The sequence below is a fragment of the Rhododendron vialii genome, chromosome 3a, assembly GCF_030253575.1.
Source record: "Rhododendron vialii isolate Sample 1 chromosome 3a, ASM3025357v1".
In the NCBI taxonomy this organism is placed as follows: domain Eukaryota; kingdom Viridiplantae; phylum Streptophyta; class Magnoliopsida; order Ericales; family Ericaceae; genus Rhododendron; species Rhododendron vialii.
In genome coordinates, this window is record NC_080559.1 from 25,540,072 (window position 1) to 25,559,925 (window position 19,854).

The following is a 19,854-nucleotide window of genomic DNA, read 5'->3' on the forward strand; positions in this document are numbered from 1 at the left end:
AAATCTTATTCTAAAACAATAAAAATAAAATACAAAAAACTCTCCATTTTTGTCCTACATCAGTTTCCTTTCCTTCAAAAGAACTCCCCCTCAAGTTCTCATTACAAACTTGTCACCTTCCCTTTCAAAGAAATAGATATTTAGAATACTTCAACTCGCTTGGGACGCTTGTCTTCCAAAAATCATTCAATGAAAAGTACTCATGCAATGATCTTTTCTTTTCATGCTTCAATTTGTTGACAAAGATGTACTAAACGAACACTGAGAACCCAATCAAATTGTTGCACTCTGAGAAAATTTAATACATGAGCATTATGTTGATGTTGCAAATTGTCTTGGACTTGATTTAGTTATGATTCCTTTGATGTCCCTGAACTAAGTGGAACGTCACCTTTGTAGTCGGCTATATAGGGGTCAGAATTTGCTAGATTAAAAACAGATAAGTCATGTGCCTTCAATTTTAAAGCTTCACCATTACCATCTTCACCATCACGAGTTCTTACTTGACTAATATCAACCAATAGTTCTGTATCGAACTTATTCGCCTGTACCTCATCAAGTTGCAATTGGTCCCCAGGTTTTGGAACTCCAAATCCATCATAACAATTATGAACCGACTGACTTGAACTCGTTGGCATGTTTTTTGAATAATTTGTACCATCAACTTGAATCACAACCTCTTTAACAACTTGTTCAACATCGATATCAATTTTTTTATCATCAACTTGAATCGCAACCTCTTTAACAACTTCTTCAGCAACTTCTTTGGCGGCATCAAGTTCGACCCAACCTCCTTATTTTCCAATTTCATCTTGATTCTTATTATCAAGAATCGAAATATCTGAGCTTGAAAAATATGAACTAGTTTGTTGATTTTCAGAAATTGCTTGGTATGAACTCAAATAACTTGTACTCCCTCCGTTCCTAAATAAGTGTCCGGTGCGCAAACCTAGGCCTTCAAAAAATACATTTGTTTTGTTAAAAAAATTAATTTTTTTCACAAATCAATAGATGGTAATGAGTTCTATTAGATTGTGGAAAAACATTAGATTTTTTAACGAAAAATATGCATATTTTGGAAGGCCTAAGTTTGCGCGCCGGACATTTATTTAAGGACGGAGGGAGTAATTCTTTGTGAAAAATATTGCAAATCAAAAGTACCTTGGAAGGAATGTTTTGAATCAAGCTTCCTTCGATACTCTTGATACAACATCTGTCCATGTTCTGTCTGAAAAATCTATCACTCATCAATCGTCTCATCTTGAGCCATGTCCTAATGGGTTAAGTTGCTTATATTGCCGCAGTTTGTCGGACTGCAACCGTTCCCACCACATAGAAATATAGTCATGTAATTTACGAGTTACATATTTGACCTCATTCTCTTCCGGAATATCCGTGTAGAACTCAAAAAATTTATCAACTTTACGAAACTAATTAATAAAATTCTCAGGATGACAATACCCATGAAAACTAGAAATTATTGGTTCTATCTGAAAAGTTGAAAAATCGTCATCTATGCGATAGAACCCTTCAAACCTTGAATGTCGCTTCTTCGACTAATATCCATAATAATCCTCAAATAACTCGCCTTCAGATTCATCATCACTATCAAGTTGATAATAAGAATATCCTCCGGAGATGTTTTGATTAATTGGTTGGTTGCGGGCAAATCCATTAACGCGGTTCCTATCAACTTTGTGTTTAATAGGTTGACCATGAGCAAATCCCTTAGCCCGAGTCCTATTAAATCCTTCCCTACAATCATCGTCAATTGGGTTTGTGTATCTTCCACGGACGAATGCCATTGAACCAGGAAAAAGGGTGGCTCTGATACCACTTGACACAGCGGAATTTACGAGAGACTAGTTTCGTACTAATCAAACAAATGATAGAACTCGAATCCATGAGCAAACCTTGCGCAAAAGGAAAAAAAGAGAAAAACTCTGAATATTGTTGATGTAAAAGTTTTAATAATTGAATAGATTACAGCCTTTTTTATAAGACCTTAAACTCTAGAAATTTTACTGAAAAAGAAATCTTAAATCATGTCAAAACAAGAGGTATTAAAGAAAAAATATTTTCTAATTAATTAAAATAAAATTCTAATTCTTGTAGACCAAGAGTCTTAATAAAGGTAGAAATCAAAATCAAACTGAATACGGAAAGTTAATAATTCTAACCTAAACGAAAATATTTCTAGTCAAAATCTTATTCTAAAACAATAAAAATAAAATAAAATAACTCTCCATTTTTGTCCTACATCACATACTCAAACCAAAACTTTGCTGTGGCAGCACGTTTGAAACTTTTTCATAGCAATGAGAACTAAAAAGATACAAAAAAATGACAGTAACATCAATTGCTCTTTTCCACATGCACCGAGGATACACATTCTACAGCTACGTATAGATGACAATTTCTACAGCTGTACAGATGACAATTTGAGTGTTTTAATCTGAAATGGAACAAAATTGTCCTTGAACGCGTTCTGATGTTGCTTAACGAGGTATTGCTATAGACTTTTTGTCAATTAAATTTGCCTTAAAGTTTCTTAAACTTGCACTGATTTTGTCTTAGTTACCGGTTCGTGAGTGTTTATCTTCACTGGATATTTATTGTGTCTTGTATGTTTCATTTTACTATATTTTAATTCCGATCTTTCTCACGCTAATGTTTTTAGGGCACTAGTCCATCCAACATTCTGGCCATGACTTTCACGACAACTGCTGCTTCTGAAATGAGAGATCGTATTGGAGCCAAGGCTGGGAAGGCAACAGCAAAATAGCTCACGGTCAGCACATTCCACTCATTTTCCCGGCAACTTTGTTGTTCACATGCTGAAGGTATGCATATTTTGAGGGGCTTCCTAGTATTATTGACTCGGAATTATTGAACTTTTCTCGTCTTCTGTTTAGGTTTGTGTCTAGACAGGCAGTTAATACACGGCATAACTGGACTTCTTGCAGTTTGAGGCATATTTTTAAGACACAAATTAACTGGATTTAAATCAAAATCGGAAACTTTGCTAGTGTTTGGATCAAAATCGGAAACTTTGCTAGTGTTTGGATTTCCACTGCATGTGTACTGTATTATTTTTCCTGCTGATGTCGAAGATATTCATTATAATGAGCATATCGGTCTAGTTGTTCATGTGGGCATCTTTGAGTCTTGTTTTTTTCCTGTCTCATAATATGAAGGCTGCTTACTCCTTGAAGTTCTTGACTGAATATGTTCTTTTTTACTTGTGCACTTTTGTCCGCAATTCCATGCAAATATAGTTCGGTAAAGAAAATTCAAAGGCTTACGACGTTCCAAACCTGTGAATTAGAGCCAACAAATTGTTAAACCAGTTAGATGATCAGAGTCCTACTTTGGGATGTCTATCATCTTAATTTATTCATATCTCCTTGAATGGATGATGAGCACCAGCTGGATTACCAATGATGCTAATCTAATAAACTGAGATTAAACTCCAAAAACAAAGATTAATATAGGAGAGTAAAGATCTCAGTTTTTTATAATACCGTGATCTTTTTCAACATCTAACCTCAGTTGTTTCTGAAACTGTGGGTATATCGAGGTGATTAATTAAGGACATGTATAAACGTGCCGTCACTATCATTAGATCACCAGTAGGGAAAACGAGTAAATTTTCAATCACGGTAGGATTGCATCAAGGGTCAGTCTTGAGCCCATACTTTTTTGTCTTAGTTATGGATGAATTGACTAGACAATTTCAGGAGGATGCCCCATGGTGTATGTTGTTTGCAGATGATATTGTCCTCGTAGATAAAACCGCTAGAGGTGTTAATATGAAATTAGAAATCTAAAGGGAAGTATTAAAGTCAAAGGGTTCTCAGATAAGTAGGAGTAAAATTGAGTACATGGCGTGCAAGTTTAGTAATACCAATAGTGTGCATGAAGAAAGTGTGATAATCCAAGATCCGGAGACACCAAAGAGTGACTATTTTAGGTATTTAGGCTCAATTATTAATATGGATAGAGATATTGCCGATAATGTGACTCATAGGATCCAAGTGAGGGGCTCAAGTGGAGGAGCGTTACTGGGGTGTACTATGTGACAAGAGAGTAACCACATAATTTTTTTTTTTTTGATCAGCAGTAAGACCAGTGATACTTTGCGGGACAAAATATTGGCCTATTAAGAAACAACATATGAGCAAGATGAGTGTAGTGGAAATGAGAATGTTGAGGTGTATGTGTGGTAGGACTAGACAAGATATTATTAGAAATGAAACTGTTCGTGAGATGGTATGTGGTATGTATACCACCTAAAAGAGGAGAAGTTGAGGAAAAAACGGCTAAATTGGTTTGGACAAGTCTACCGTAGATCTGGAGATGCAATAGTTAAGAGAGCGGATATGATAATTTTGGGTAGCAACGCTATGGAAAGGGGAAGACCTAAATTGATACTTGATGTTGTGCGCAATGATATGAGTGCATGTAATGGGTTTGAGTAAACAAGTGATCCTTGACAGAGCTCAATAAAAAAAAAATGATTCATGTAGCCAACCCCAAGTGATTGGGACTTAAAGCTCGATTTGATTTGGTTTAGTTTGGTTTGGTTTGATGTTTCTGAAACTATGATTAATAATTATAAAATATCATGATTTTACTAAAAACCGTGATTAATTCATAGTCATACAATCTTGGTTATTTGAAAGAACTAGGATCATCTCATTAGCAAAATTTTAAAAAGAAAATCTGTAGCCATTTGTACTAGGATCATCCCATTTAATCAACAATTTATTTCCATCAATAAACTTCAACTACGTACATAAACGAACTTCGATATAAAAAAAAATCACTGGCTTTTTCTTTTCATATATCACAACAAATAAAAAAGTTCACAAATTATCGGTACTCAAAGAATGAGCCTCATAAGTTATCAACATGACACAAATACACAAAAGCTATAACCAAAGTTTCCATACGAAAAGATAGTACTAATGACCTACAAATCTCATTTTTTTTATCGGCAAAAGTAACGTTTTATTAAGAAAAATGAGAAAGGGAAATTCTAACTAAAGGTTGAAAAATACATCCAAGGGACAAAATCCGTAACTCCTGAAAGCCTAAAAACCCAAATAATAGAATGAAGCCTACAATTCTCCATTACAATGAGGTCTTCCAGTGACCTTCCTAAACTTTATAGTTTCCCTCAAATTACAATACCTCATTCCATATAGATTCAAATACTAATATTTAACATTTGTTTCTACTGAAAATGTCCCAACGCAAAGCGTGAAACTTACGGTCAACAGAGTAAATATATTGAAAAAAACCCACTCAATTTTAAGATCCACTAAAATCAATCAATAATGGTGAGCGCGAATTTAGTACAAATGGGTTTTTACTGGAGTAACAAGGAAAAGAGTGTGAGGAACGACACATACAGAGCCGGCTTATAGCCAAGGCGAGGGAAGAGGGCGCTTCTGGCCCCGAAAAAAATTAAAAACGAGGGCCCCCAAAATTTTAGGATTCCTATATATATATATATAGTCCCAAAAAAAATTACACTAGCCTCCTTTATATAAAATAGGCCCAATTAAAATTTAGGAGCCACAAAATAGGCCCAAATTGTGGACTATACTTGTTATAGTTTCATCGGGGGAAAGAAGCTTTTCAAAGTTGAAATTGATCAAAAATTATCTTCGGTCAACCATGTCTCAAGAAAGATTAAATGGATTGGCTATATTGTCTATCGAGAAGAAATTGGAGAAGAAACTTGACTATGGAGACTTAATCAGTGCGTTTGCAGCAAAAAGTGCAAGAAAAATAATTTTCAAATGATGGATTTTGAGGTATGGTAAATCTTTTGTATTGGTTTTTATTTTTATTTTTATTTTTTTATGACTCTTTGTAGACCACTTTTATATGAAAAATATAGGGTGGCCTCATTCAAAAGATTCGCTTCCGGCCTCCAAAACTTATGAGCCGGCCCTGGACACATATATAATAAGGTTAGAAAGAGGAGAGTGGGAGGAGCATTATTGTTATTAAAAAAACATTATTCAAGGCCTACTGCATGCATTTCTCCAAAGTTTCTCAATCCATTATTCCAAGTGATCTATTGAAAGTCAAGTAAACACCTAACCCACTAATAGCATTAGTAGAAAGAGGAGAGTGGGAGCATTATTAACAATGGAAGGTACAAACATTATTCAAGGCCTATTGCATGCATTTCTCCCAAGTTTCTCAATCCATTTTTCCAAAACGATATATTTCTATAAAAAAAAAAATTAAAAATCGGAGTATATATATATATATTTTTTAAAAATTAGGTATAAGCTAGGAGTATAATTTTTTTACTTTTCTTATTTCACTCGTCGAGGCAAATCGAAAAAGTAAAAAAATTATAACTTCCACCCAGATATTTTTAGAATTATCCAAGAAAAAGCTAAAAAAAACCTGGATCTTTTCTTTTGAACATTTTAAAAAATATTTGAATAAAATAATTTTACTTTTTCGTTTCCTTTTCAAAAACATTTGAATAAAAGTTATAATTTTACTTTTTCGATTCCCCTTGTCGAGACAAACCAATAGTTCACAAAAATTTGACGTCAAACAAAAAAAAAGATTTATTTATTTTTGAATAAGGACAACAAAAAAGTCAAGTTGACTTTCCAAGAGAGACCTCGTCTAATAACATTGGATACAAATCATCACAAGCTGAAAACCCACATTGAGTTGTGTGTTTTGCATGTGATCGATTGATCATGCTTTCATCCATGACTACGAGTGCAGCTTTTGCTTTCTTCGTTTGCTTTCTCATCACCATTCCAAATTTCCATGTTTGCTCCAATCACTCTCATAATGATACTGTCACTTGCTTCGAAAATGAGAGGGAAGCCCTGCTCAAATTCAAGCAAGATTTGATAGGCCCTTCGAACAAGTTGACCTCTTGGGATATTAAGGAGGATTGCTGCCAGTGGACCGGAGTTGTCTGTGACAACTTCATTGGTCATGTCCGCAAGATCCGACTTTGGAGTCCTTATGAGGATTCTGAAAAAGAAGCTTTAGGAGGAAAGCTAATTCCCTCTTTGCTCAATTTGAAGCACCTCCAATATCTGGACTTGAGCCTCAATTATTTTGATGGGGCTCACATCCCTGGCTTCATTGGCTCTATTGCAACTTTGAGATCCCTAAACCTTTCTGGGGCAGGATTCAGCGGAACCATTCCACCTCAACTAGGAAACGTCACCACCATGCGTTACCTTGATCTTTGATCTAACTACGGACTACTTTGTGGAAATTTGCAATGGCTTTCGCTTCTTGTTTTGCTACAACACCTCGATATGAGTGATGTAGACCTTAGCAAAGCATTGGATTGGCTACAGGTGACAAGCAACCTTCCTTCCTTGGTAGAATTACACTTGTCGAATTGAGGACTCAAGTATGTCGTCTCTCCTTCTTCAATGAACAAAATTAACTTTACATCACTTGGCATCCTCGACCTTTCCTATTATAACCATATTGGATCATCTATACCCGGTTGGGTTGCCAATCTTAATCATCTAGTCTTCCTAGATTTGAGTGAATGTTTGTTTGAAGGTCCACTTCCTAGTGGTCTTAAAAACATGACTTCACTCAGAGTTCTCGATTGGTCTAGAAATCCTTCTAATTCTACCATACCAAACTGGTTGTATAGTCTAAGCCATCTTGAATCACTCAGTCTTCGTAGGAATCTTTTGCATGGTGTGGTGTCAATTGCCATTGAAAACTTGACTTCCCTCGTTAGTCTTGACTTATCAGACAATCAACTTCAGGGGAGTATACCCAACATCACTCGAAAAACTTTGTAAGTTGAAGACAATTGATTTATCATATAACGAGTTTTCCGGGGAGGTGGCTGACATTTTCAAAGGTTTCTCTCGATGCAAGTCTAATGAGTTAAAGACCTTCCATTCGTGTGGGAATCATCTTCTTGGTCGCTTGCTTTATGAGGTTTGTCAACTAACAAGTCTGGCCGACTTTGATCTCCACAGCAACTCTATTTCTGGTCCCATTCCAGTGTCGATTGGAAGATTATCATCCTTAATATGGTTTGATCTTTCTCTAATAAGTTCAATGGGACTCTTCCTGAAAGTCTTGGGCGTCTCGTAAAGTTAGAAGGCTTGTTCATATCCAATAATTCATTGGAGGGTGTCGTCTCTGATGTTCACTTTGCCAATCTCACGAGATTGTGTAACCTAGATGCCGGTGGAAACAGTTTGACTTTGAATGCAAGTAAGAATTGGGTTCCCTCTTTCCAAGTTGAACGCTTGATTTTGGATTCATGGAAGTTAGGGCCACAGTTTCCTCTTTGGCTTCCATCTCAGATGAAGTTGGCTGCGTTGAGCATAGCCAACACAAGAATTTCAGACTCCATTCCTACCTTGTTTTGGCCCATTCTTTTGAAATTAAACTATGCAAACCTCTCTCGTAACGAAATTCATGGAGAGATTTCAAGGCTTCCTAATGTTGAGGATGAGCATGCCACGATTGACAAGTTCCAACCTCTTCAACGGTTTGCTACCACTTATCCTCCTAACTTGAATTGGCTAGATCTTTCGAATAACTCTTTCTCAAGATCTATTTACCACATGTTATGTGATAAGGGAAAGGAACCTAACATTGGATTGTCCTACCTCAATATGGGAAATAATTGTTTGTCGGGAAAAATTCCCGACTGTTGGAAGCAATGGCAATCCCATGTTATCATCAAATTAGAGAACAACAATCTGGAGGGTAGCATTCCAAGCTCCATCGGACTGTTACCTAACCTTAAATCATTGCACTTGCGGCACAACAAGCTCACAGGGGAACTACCGCAGACACTGCGATATTGCTCATCTTTGTTGATCATCGCCCTTGGTGAAAACTAGCTTACTAGAACCGTACCACCGTGGATGGGCAATGCCTCGTTAGGATAGATAGTTCTGGATCTCCGCTCCAATAACTTTTTGGGCGACCTTCCATGTGAACTATGTCATTTAAGCCATCTTCAAATCTTGGACGTTGCACATAACAATCTATTTGGTCTTGTGCCTAGATGTTTTGCCAATTTTAGCGTCATGGCAAAAATAAGTAACTCAAGTTACTCGATGTTGGAACATTTCCAAAATATTTAATGTATATTAAATGTGAATATTGGTGAACGGTTTTAATCCAAAAGGTGTGTCTATTCAGGTTATATGAATGGACATGGTTATTGGATTTAAAGGCAAACGATGTGTCTATTCAGGTTAAATGAATAGACATGATCTAATCAAGAGGTATAACTATTGGGATTAAATCAAGAGATGCGATCTTTGGCTAACAGTCATGATCTATGCCTATAAAAGGCAAATGATTCTACCAATTGAAAGGATGAAGAGAATCGGAACAATTCTGATTGTTCTTTCTCTCTAGAATTATCTCCTGCGATTATACTTAAGGGGCTCGCAAAATCCAAAGGTATTCGGGTCTCTCTTCGTTTGTGCATAACGCAGTTAGACAACAGTTGGAGACTGGGCTTCAATTTATCTTGGAGGCAGCTTCGCTGTAACCCGGTGCACACCGAATTCTCTTGAATTGGTGGGGGCGAATATCGTTTTAAGGACAGCTACATAATAACGTAACTTAAAGCATCTCTGTTTATCGAAGAGGCGTGACTATTCAGGTTAAATGAATAGATGTGAACATTGGATTTAAGCACAAAAGGTGTGTCTATTCAGGTTAAATGAATAGACATTATCAAACCAAAAGGTGAGACCATTGGGGTGGAATGAATAGATATGACTATTGCATTTAATCAAAGAGGTGTAATCTTCAGCCAACGGTCACGATCTATGCCTATAAAAGGCAAATGGTTCTACCAATTGAAAGAGTGCCTACGATAATCAGAATCATTCTGACTGTTGTTTCTCTCTAGAATTATCTCCTACGCTTATACTTGAGGGGCTCGCAAAATCCAAAGGTATTCGGGTCTCTCTTCGTTTGTGCATAACGCAGTTAGACAACAGTTGGAGACTGGGCTTCAATTTATCTTGGAGGCGGCTTCGCTGTAACCCGATGCACACTGAATTTTCTTGAATTGGTGGGGGTGAATATCGTTTTAAGGACAGCGACATAGTAACGTGACTTGAAGCATCTCTGTTTATCCACTTTCATCGGCTACGACGACTTTTCAAACCAACACTCGATGTATTGGTCTTCTCCGCATATATAGCACATTGGAATTTCAAGATAATGCAAATTTGGTGGCCAAAGGAAGAGAGGTTGAATATAGAACGACTCTTGGATTGGTGATAAGCATGGATCTTTCTGGAAATAATTTATCTGGAGGAACTCACTGAACTCTTGGGGTTGTGGTCGTTAAATTTGTCTGGCAATCATTTGACGGGAAGAATCCCAAGGAATATATAGGTGATATCAAACAACTAGAATCCCTTGATTTCTCACTAATTCAACTTTCTGGGGAAATTCCTTCGAGCATGTCAAGTTTGACATTCTTGAGTCACTTGAACTTGTCCCATAGCAATTTGACGGGGAGTATTCCTTCAAGTACTCAACTTCAAAGCATGAATGAATCCAATTTTTATGGCAACAATCTTTGTGGGCCTCCACTCACAAGCTGCAACCCAGACAAGACACTCCCTCCAAAAGTTGATCGATAAGCAAATAAAGAAGAAGAAGGACAGGGATTTCGGAAGCGTTGTTCTTTGCAAGCATGGCACTTGGATTTGCAGTTGGGTTTTGGATTGTGTTGGGTCCTATATTGTTCAAGAGGTCTTGGAGAATCACTTATTTCCAGGTGCTAGAAGATATTTGGCGATTTCATTTTTGAATGTCGCTAATATATTTCGTAGATGAAAATAGCGCTTCTTTGTTCCTTTGTGGAAAAAAAAAAAACCAATTCAGTGTTTGGTATGCTTTATAGTTTCAACAATAAGGGAATTTTAATTGTTGGGTAGTCCATCTAGAAGATAGTAGTGTGTACCTTTGAGTGTTTTTTCATTTACTATGTAACCTGTAATATATAATTGTGTAATATATGTTTTGTGGATGTAGGCAAGACGTTACTCTTTTGTATTTTGCATCTAATATAGTGTGCTTCCATACATAATTGATTAGCTATTACAGTAAATACAATTAGCTTAAAACTTCGTTCATATATTTAACATTTAGCTGGATGTAAAGACTTCAAGCAGAAATTGTTTGTATTGAAAATTCAAAAGATAAAACTATTGTCACGAAGTAACAACTTTATTGTTATTGGCTCAATATCTTTTCACTTAAGTCAGATACAACTACAATTCTATTGTTATTGGCTCAATGCTAATAGAATTCTCCTCCAAGAGTACTAGATCGTAAGAATTATAGCCCAATTGAAGCTTTGCCAAAACAAAGGGGAAAACAAAGCACCTACAGTTTGACTGCAATGCATTTTGTCCAGGTACATATACAAAGCCCCCACATAACAAGGAGTTGGTAGCAAAATTGCTTCTATGCAAAACAAAAATGGGGTCCCAAAAAAGGCTAGCAAATTACAACTGCTTGCAAAATACCACCAACACTTTCACCTACTGAGACGGTGCAAAACATGCCGCAGCAGCAGCATTCCATGTTGCAGGCATCGAATTGGGTAGTTAAGGACACTGTGATAGTAAATATTGGAGCATATGTGGAGGTACCTGTACTCCCTGCACAGGGCATTACTTCAATAACACGGAATGCTAAAAAAATTAACAGATACAATGAATAAGAGTTAACTTGATGTGTTACCTCAGATGAACATCTTTTTTGTCTTGTCACAGCCAATGCCTTCTCCACAGTACTTCTAATCCGTCGCCTTCTACGGTCATAAACAATCCTCTTCTTTAGTCCTTTTGGTTTGATAGCATTTTCATTATCCGCACAACCTTGCTTTTCCCCATGCCAACTGTTTCGTAACTACTATGGAATTGTAACATGCCTTCAACAATTTGAAGCAACTTTGTGCCTTGCTCAATAGACACCTCATACGTATCTTTCAATTCAGAGGCCCTAGATGCAATCTTGTTAAAGAGGGAGCATAATGACTTATACCGGGTATTTTTTTTCCGGCTTAATATCACGTCCTCGATAATCTTGCACTACTTCAGCTCTAGCTACTCTTGTCCAGCTTTTTTGGATATAATGACTTGGGATTTCCGTAAAGTTCATTGCATCTTTAAGGACTTTAATAGCATGGCTACACAGGACACCTCTCATTTCAAACAATCTACAAGAACATGACAAATTACCATCTCCATCTCTTTTCACTTGACGTAGTCTATCAGCTGCAATTAGGTACAAGATACAATCAGGTTCTTGAAAATGATCAAGACGACCTGTAATGCATAATTCAAGAGCATCAACATATTCCTCTTGAAACTCTTCAAATATGGTCTTTGTGTAGACTTTTCCTACTTCAATCAACGTCTTGACCGACACTTTTATCTTAGGCAACTTGTGTGATAAAGCATACTCGGCTTCCCTTTCCTTATATTGTTTCTCATCAAGCAACCTCTCAAAGTGTGTGAAAAATTGGACCAAGTTATGATCAGATCTCTAATAGTCTTTCAAATCTGAATTGAAACTTTCACTAAGTTAAGTGCTCTTCATCCCTGCTGACCATGTCCATCTCACATATGGCCTAGCCCATTTCTCTCTCAAGTTGAAAATGCATTGAATCAAGTATTACTATGAAGATTATACTCATCTAACATAGCATTCCAAGCCATAACAAACTCCTCATCCTCTTCATACTCGTATAGAAATTTTCCCAATACTTCTCTAACTCCACCAGGACCCCGGAAGATGGAATTCATTGGTTTCAATGCATTTTGCATCATATGCCATGTACATAGCCTGTGGTATACATTAGGCATCACAAATGATACAACATTAGCCATTGCAGCATCCTGATCTGTGAAAATGTTTGTGGATGCTTGTTTGACATTGCTTCTAAAAAAGTTTCAAACAACCATATAAATGAATCAGCAGTTTCATCATACATCAATGCAGCCCCAAACACAATGACCTCTCTATGGTTATTAAACCCGATAAACACTACAAAGGGTCTGTACTCTCTGTTAAGCTTGAAGGTTGTGTCAAACGTAACAACATCTCCAAAGTGAGCGTAGTCTATTAGCATTTTCGGATCTGCCCAAAAAATATTAGTAATCTGCTCCTCACAATCCAACTGCACAACATGAAAAAAAGAAGGATTCTGCAATGCTTGATCTTGAAAATACTTTAATATACTCCCCGCTTCTCCAAATGCCAACATGTTTTGCCTTCTTGTTCGTAGGTAATTCTTTTGATCTACCTTCAAATAACCAAGACATTCCCTTCCACCGGCCTCTTTACCAATTAACTCATAGGACGACCTAAGAGGTATATCCCAGAGTCATGAGCCAAGTCAATTTGAACACACTGAGAAGCGGATATCTTTCGTCGCGATGGAAGCATATGGGCCAAATCACTTAGAACCAAGGGATGATTGTGGATATCCACAAAATCTATAACTCTGTACTTTCCAATTTGTCTGATCAATTTAATAGCCATCAAAGCATCACAATTAGTCCTCGTCTCTGCTCTAGGATTTTTCGTTTGGTAATCTCGTTTGTCATGTTTTCTATGGCCCTCTTTAGAACAAACAAATGTCCTAGATGAAATTTCACCACTTTTACTTTTGGCAGCATTATTTCTGTTGGGATCCACCCATAGTGGTGGGGTTATTTTGTGTAACACCCTTAGTATTGGGTGTTGAGCATATTTACCTTTGAAGTCCCCTATATATAGTTGTAAACCCTATTAGGGTTAGGGCGTGACATAATATGAGGGAGGGGGTGAGGCGAGCGTGGGGGGGCCGGTCTGTGGCCTCCCGGAGAGGAACCGGCGTATAGTTCCCGGAGAGTTTTTTCATCTTTATTGTATATTGTGTGAATATATAATCAAAGGGAGTTTTTCTCTGAAATCACTGCGTGTGTTTGTGTGTGTGGTGTCCCTCACGGTCCTAACAATTTCTTCTTATACTAAATCCCATGCTTCCTCCATAGAAATTGTAAAAGTCATAAGCAGCTGATTCAGAGTCAAATTCCATACCTATAACAGGTTTTGGTTGAATATCATCCACTCCAGGAACACCCATCTCTGCAGGACCATCTACCATCTCTAAATCTTCCATCTTTGATCAGTTGAACAGAAATTTAATCAATAAAAATGTTGTAAGATGGAAAAATAACATTCAATCTTGTTAGTCATCAATCTACATAAACAGAGAGGTAAAATCAAACAATTAGTAGTTCAAGGTGATTAAAAATACTTATAATACTTGCCAAAAAAAAATACTAACAGTCCAGAGAGAGAGAGAGAGAGAGAGAGAGAAGGGGGGTTGGGTGATAAAGATTGAAGTGGCGGGACAGGAAAAAGAGACCAGATAGAGATGGGAAGAAAATTACTGGCGGGTAAATGAGATTGGTGAAGAGGTGATTTAGCGCCAAATTTATTTCCGCTGGTTGGGGGGAATTTTTGACGGAGGAAAGGGAGAAAAGTTATCTGTCGATTTGGAGCCATTAATGCCACGACGTCGTTTCGCTAAGGGAGGGACTGCGGTTTAATCCTAGCCGTTGGATGAGCTCATTAATGTGGTGGCAAGTTGTGGTGAAAAGATGAGGTAGATATGAGGAGAAAAAGCTGGGGAGATGTTTGCCAAAATTCTTGTTTTCTCTCCAATCGACGGGAAATTGTATCGTAAGCTTGCTGGAATGTGGGTGTGAAAAGTGGAGTTTGGTTCCTTGCCGTATTTCAGGACTTCTTTGGAAACAAACAATGAAGTGGATGAAGTATGGAAGAAGATTAACAAAATGGACTTTATTAACCCTCAAAGTAGAAGAACAATCAATTAAGGTGATTGAGTGAGCAATTACAAGTTAATTCTACTCCTAGAAAAGAAAAGATAAAGGCCTGATTGGCGTTGTTTATGTGTGTCCTTACAATGATGCCTAAAAAGGCTATTTATAGGAAAACAAATATGCGCAGGAAATAACTTCCCAACTTCTTCAATACTTCTCATTCTCCTTTGCTTCCACTTGTCCAAATAACTTCCCACTAACATCAAAGTGTGTAGGAGTATGCCAAGTGTTCTTTTCAACCGCCAAGTGTGTAGGACAATGCCATGTGTCCTTTCAACCTCCAAGTAAATAGAGATACGCCAAGTGTCCTGCACATGTTATTAAAATACAAATACCAAAAATAATAATAAAATAGGTTGCATTCCAATAATTCCCACCTTTCGGCCGATTATCGACGGGCGGTAAATATATGGTCCAAACAATGCCCCCCTTATTCATTTGGGTGAAGTGCTAACGTAACCCAAGTGAATAATGTAACTAGCTTTGAACGGATTGAAATTTGGAACACTTAATTTTTTAACCATATTTTTTAATATATAAACTGTCTAAAGAGGTTAAAAAATTAAGTGTTCTAAATTTCAATCCGTTTGAATTGGTGGAAATATTTTAGTTTTCTAATCATTTTATTCTAAATGGTCATAATTAAATTTTGACTCTAGTGCTATTGTTGATTAGCCCTAAGAAAGTCGTAGAATCAAATGTTTCTTAGGGCTAATCAACGAGAGCCCTAGAATCAAAATTTAATTATGACCATTTAGGATAAAATGATCAAAAAACTAAAATCTTTCCACCGGTTCAAACGGATTGAAATTTGAAACACTTAATTTTTTTTAAAAACTAAATTTTATAAAAAAAATTTGTTTAATAATAATACTAAATTCGTTAATTTATTAGCAGAAATAAATATTACGGCTTAAATTGTGAAAGAATAATTAAATTTGCAATTACATATAAAACGTAATACATAATAATTTAGGGACTGCACAAGGGCAAAATGGTCATTTGATAGCTTTTTATATCATCCACCCTCTTTATAATCCCTATTAATCCTCCATCCAAACGAAATATTATTTAATCCTCCTTCTCTAATATCTCATTCAAATAACCTACTATTTAATCCTCACTTCATAAACATCACATCAATATAAGTCATCCCTTATTAACTAATACCTCATACTATATTATCCCTCCTTATTAACTAATACCTCCAATTCTTTTCCCGCATCCAAACGGACCCTTACTGTTAAAGGGGTTCCTCAAACTCAAACCTGGTCGCGCATCGAGCTAAATAGGTCATGTCACTAAGCTATTGTCTTATTACTTCTCATTTTAACTAGAAATAACTCAACAAAAATAGGCCGATCAAAAAAAAAACCTCAACAAAATAGGACGGAGAGAATATTATTATCTGACCTTTTACTAGTCTATACTCTTCATGAAAGGGAGAGATGTTTGTCGACTTTTTATTCCTAAACTACCCTCCCCTATTTTCCAACTGCAAAAAACACACCCCAGAACAGCATCGTGCCTCTCACTACTTCCAGAGTCCTCACATCCAACACTTCACGCCCCGACGTCACACCGGTTCCATGAACTCCAAACATCACACATCTAACCAACGGACACGCACAGCCTCCCAAATTTCTTCATCCATTGTCCACTTCAAATTCATGATTCAATCACTTGTATGGAGTCTATACCCATTTATGCAATTTCTACATCGGATTATGACATGCAATTTCTTCAAGGCGGACACAACGATCATTGTGTTTGTAGACATTACTAGGGCGTCCAATAGCAATAATTGAAGCAGAATGTTTATCAACATGGATCGGCTATTCACCCATCAGGTAATTGTGAGACATGATTTTGTCTTTTCAATGTGTAGAAGAAGTAACCACCTAGGTGGTAGTCCAGTTGGGAGGAGTCACCACCTCTCTTTAACAACTGCGTAGGTTCGAGCCCCGGGAGGCACATGTGTGCAGGTATCTGGTGGTGCTATTAAAGGCTTTGATTCGAACCCGTAGTTGGATCGAAGATGGTGATTTCTCGCCGCTGTGCACCAGGTGGGGCCGTGGTAACGGCCCGTCCCCCCAGACCGAAGTTATGGCTCAAACTGGACATTTCACGGCGATCGGAAGCCCCTATGGTCACACGCCTAGGGAGGAATTGTTACGCTGGTCGCCCCGTCCCACCCTTTTTGATGATTAAAAAAAAAATGTGTAGAAGAAGTCTTTCCAAGTTTGTCTCATTTGTCTATTTCCAAGTCTTCCCTGTGTACTAGAGAAAGTGTGGTTCCCGGTTGATGTTACACCCCAAGAAGTGACCGGCCGTGTATTACAAGGCTAACTCTTAGAACACGTAGATAAAAAAAAAAAAACTCTTGGAACACGCAACGTAGAATAAAATGAAGTCATCAAAAAATAGGGGTGTTTCAAAACTGACCGGGTCAAAAAAAAACAAAAAAACCGATCGATCTTCGGGGTTCGGTCGGAGTCGTGCCGGAAATTTTCTGGTTCGTGGTGAACTGAACCGAACTTATTTCGATTCGGTCTCGGATACGTGAAATTACAGACCGAACAGAACTACCGAAGTACTATATCTGGCATGCTTTTTCTTTTCCCCAAACTGTCAGAGTAATACATGCGTGTCCTTTTCCAAAACAGTCGGAGAAAAAGCCGACTCGCCGCACATGCACCAATGCACTGAACGACAATGCGTGTCCTTTTAAAATTTTAAAATAACTTGTCAAACAGTAAACACACATGCGTGTCCTTTCTTTTGCTTTTGTCCTTTCTTTTGCTTTTTTATTCACTTTAGAGCATCTCCTGCCCATACTCTATATCTCTATTTGAGAGTATCAAAGTATTTCAATCCATTCTCTCAATCCTCCTCCATTTGAAAGTATTGAATTTTGATCCTCTATATTTAGAGGGTAAGAAAAAATATAGAGGATCATCTCCATAACACTATTCACCTTTTTAAAATACATTTTTGTCCTTGTAAGCTTTTCTTACTAAATTTTTATACCAACCATATCCTTATGAGCGTATAAAAAAAGGTTTTTTTTCGTAAAATGATTTTAGAGGAAAAAATAGAGGATTTGTGGTTGGAGTAAATAAAAATAGTGATTTCCTCTAAAATCACTTTTATGAATAAAATAAAGTATTTTGATACTTTCAAATAGAGTATTGGATTGGAAATGCTCTTAGCCTGCTTTTCACAGGACTCACATGGACAAAATAAACACATATCCACATTCACATGAGTCGTGAGCCCATACACATATTAGAGTGTGTAGTGTGTGTGTGGGGGGGGGGGGGACCCACCACTCATGTGAGTGATAGGTGTGAGTTTGGGTGTGATACTAACACCACAAAACCCAACATATATACTAGTAGTATTATATATAGGGGCCGGTTCCTCTTACACAAATGTTGACACAAATTTTGACACAAGTTTCGTGAGAGATTCATTTGGAGTCCTATGCAAATGATCAGAGCCGTTCAATTTGTTTAAAATATATTTTTAAGGAATTCCGTAAAAAATCAACTTATTCGAATATGGATAAGTGCTTAATATAGAGGACCCCCCACCCTCCCTCTCTCTCTCTCTCAAGGTTTCGCTGGAGAAGAGGCCAAAGTAGTCGCCGGAGAAAGGCTGATTCTTCCATTTTGGGAGGACCAAAATTTCCGACTGGACCGATTCCATCCCGAACCGAACTGAATCGAAATTAATACCGGTTAGAATCGGTCCCCAAATTATATACCCCGAACCCGATTAGTTTCCGGCAAATCCACTCCGAGCCGTACCGACCGAATAACACTCCTATCAAACAGTAATGATTTTTTGTTATTAAATTAAATAAAATCAACGCCAAATAAATTTCCTTGATAAGCATAAGACACAACTATTCCATGAACCAACCAATAAAATTTACCACCAATAAAACAAGAATTCAATTTTTTCTCAAAGATTATACAAAGTGCGGAAACGTTGATTAAAATCTTATTACTAAAATGCGACATCCTATGGAGATCAAATACAAGAAATCTCCAAGATACTACTAGAAATCTTGCCTTTATCCCTGACTTGCCTAAAAAAGAATTTGAAAGAAATCCGTCAACTAAAAGCTCAATAAATAACAAAGCACATATATTAAATAAATTTTAGAAACGGGGATTAAAGTAATACAGGGAAACCCAAGAGCATCTACAATAGGTTTAGTATATTTGTATGTCAAAATGTATATTAGGATAAAAATGAATCTCATAAGTGCGTGTGAAACATTTGCTAACATAGAAGTGTGTTAGAACATCCACAATGAGTTTGATAAATTTGTATGTTAAAATCACAAGTGTGTATTAGGAGTAGTGGTCATTTATATTTTATGGTTAGAGTTTGAATCATAGAGGTGGGATCCACTTATTATTTGCTAATATAGTTGTCAAATTTGGCACACATGCTAATACACTACAAGATTTAACATACTCTAGCGCACAAACTAATTATATAAGTATTAACACACTCTAGCGCACAAACTAATTATAGAGTCCTGCTATACACACAGACAATCGTGCACAGATTGTGCACAGATTTCGTTGTGGGGCCCACCACGGGTCCCACACAATCATCCAAGCCGTTCATTAAATGTAAAATATTTTTTTGAGAGGCTCCGAAAAAAATAAGCTCAATCTGATACCTATAGGTGCTTCATCCAACCATCTAACTTTTCATTTAGATTTCCGAATAATGAAAAATTATATGGTTGGATCGAGTACTTATAGGTATCGGATTGCGCTTATTTTATACGGAGACCCTTGAAAAAATGTTTTACATTTAATGAACGGCTCGGATGATTTGTGTGGGACCCGTGGTGGACCCCACAACAAAATCTGTGCACAATCTGTGCACAAATTGTATGTGTGTG

The 19,854-nt window shown here is 37.0% G+C and overlaps 2 protein-coding genes across 2 annotated transcripts; one reads left to right on the top strand and one right to left on the bottom strand.

Moving 5' to 3' along the window:
• The first annotated feature begins 7,439 nt into the window (after positions 1-7,439).
• LOC131321272 (receptor-like protein EIX1) lies at positions 7,440-8,888 on the top strand. The gene is made up of 3 exons (XM_058352272.1): positions 7,440-7,616; positions 7,777-7,968; positions 8,088-8,888. Exons 1-3 carry the CDS (start codon positions 7,440-7,442, stop codon positions 8,886-8,888), a joined length of 1,170 nt encoding a protein of 389 aa, XP_058208255.1.
• Positions 8,889-12,066: 3,178 nt separating this feature from the next.
• Positions 12,067-14,197, bottom strand: LOC131321273 (protein FAR1-RELATED SEQUENCE 5-like). The gene is made up of 5 exons (XM_058352273.1): positions 14,047-14,197; positions 13,445-13,655; positions 13,023-13,397; positions 12,733-12,972; positions 12,067-12,532 (listed from the first exon to the last, which is right to left on the bottom strand). The coding sequence occupies exons 1-5, from the start codon at positions 14,195-14,197 to the stop codon at positions 12,067-12,069; spliced, it is 1,443 nt and encodes a 480-aa protein (XP_058208256.1).
• Positions 14,198-19,854: the final 5,657 nt, after the last annotated feature.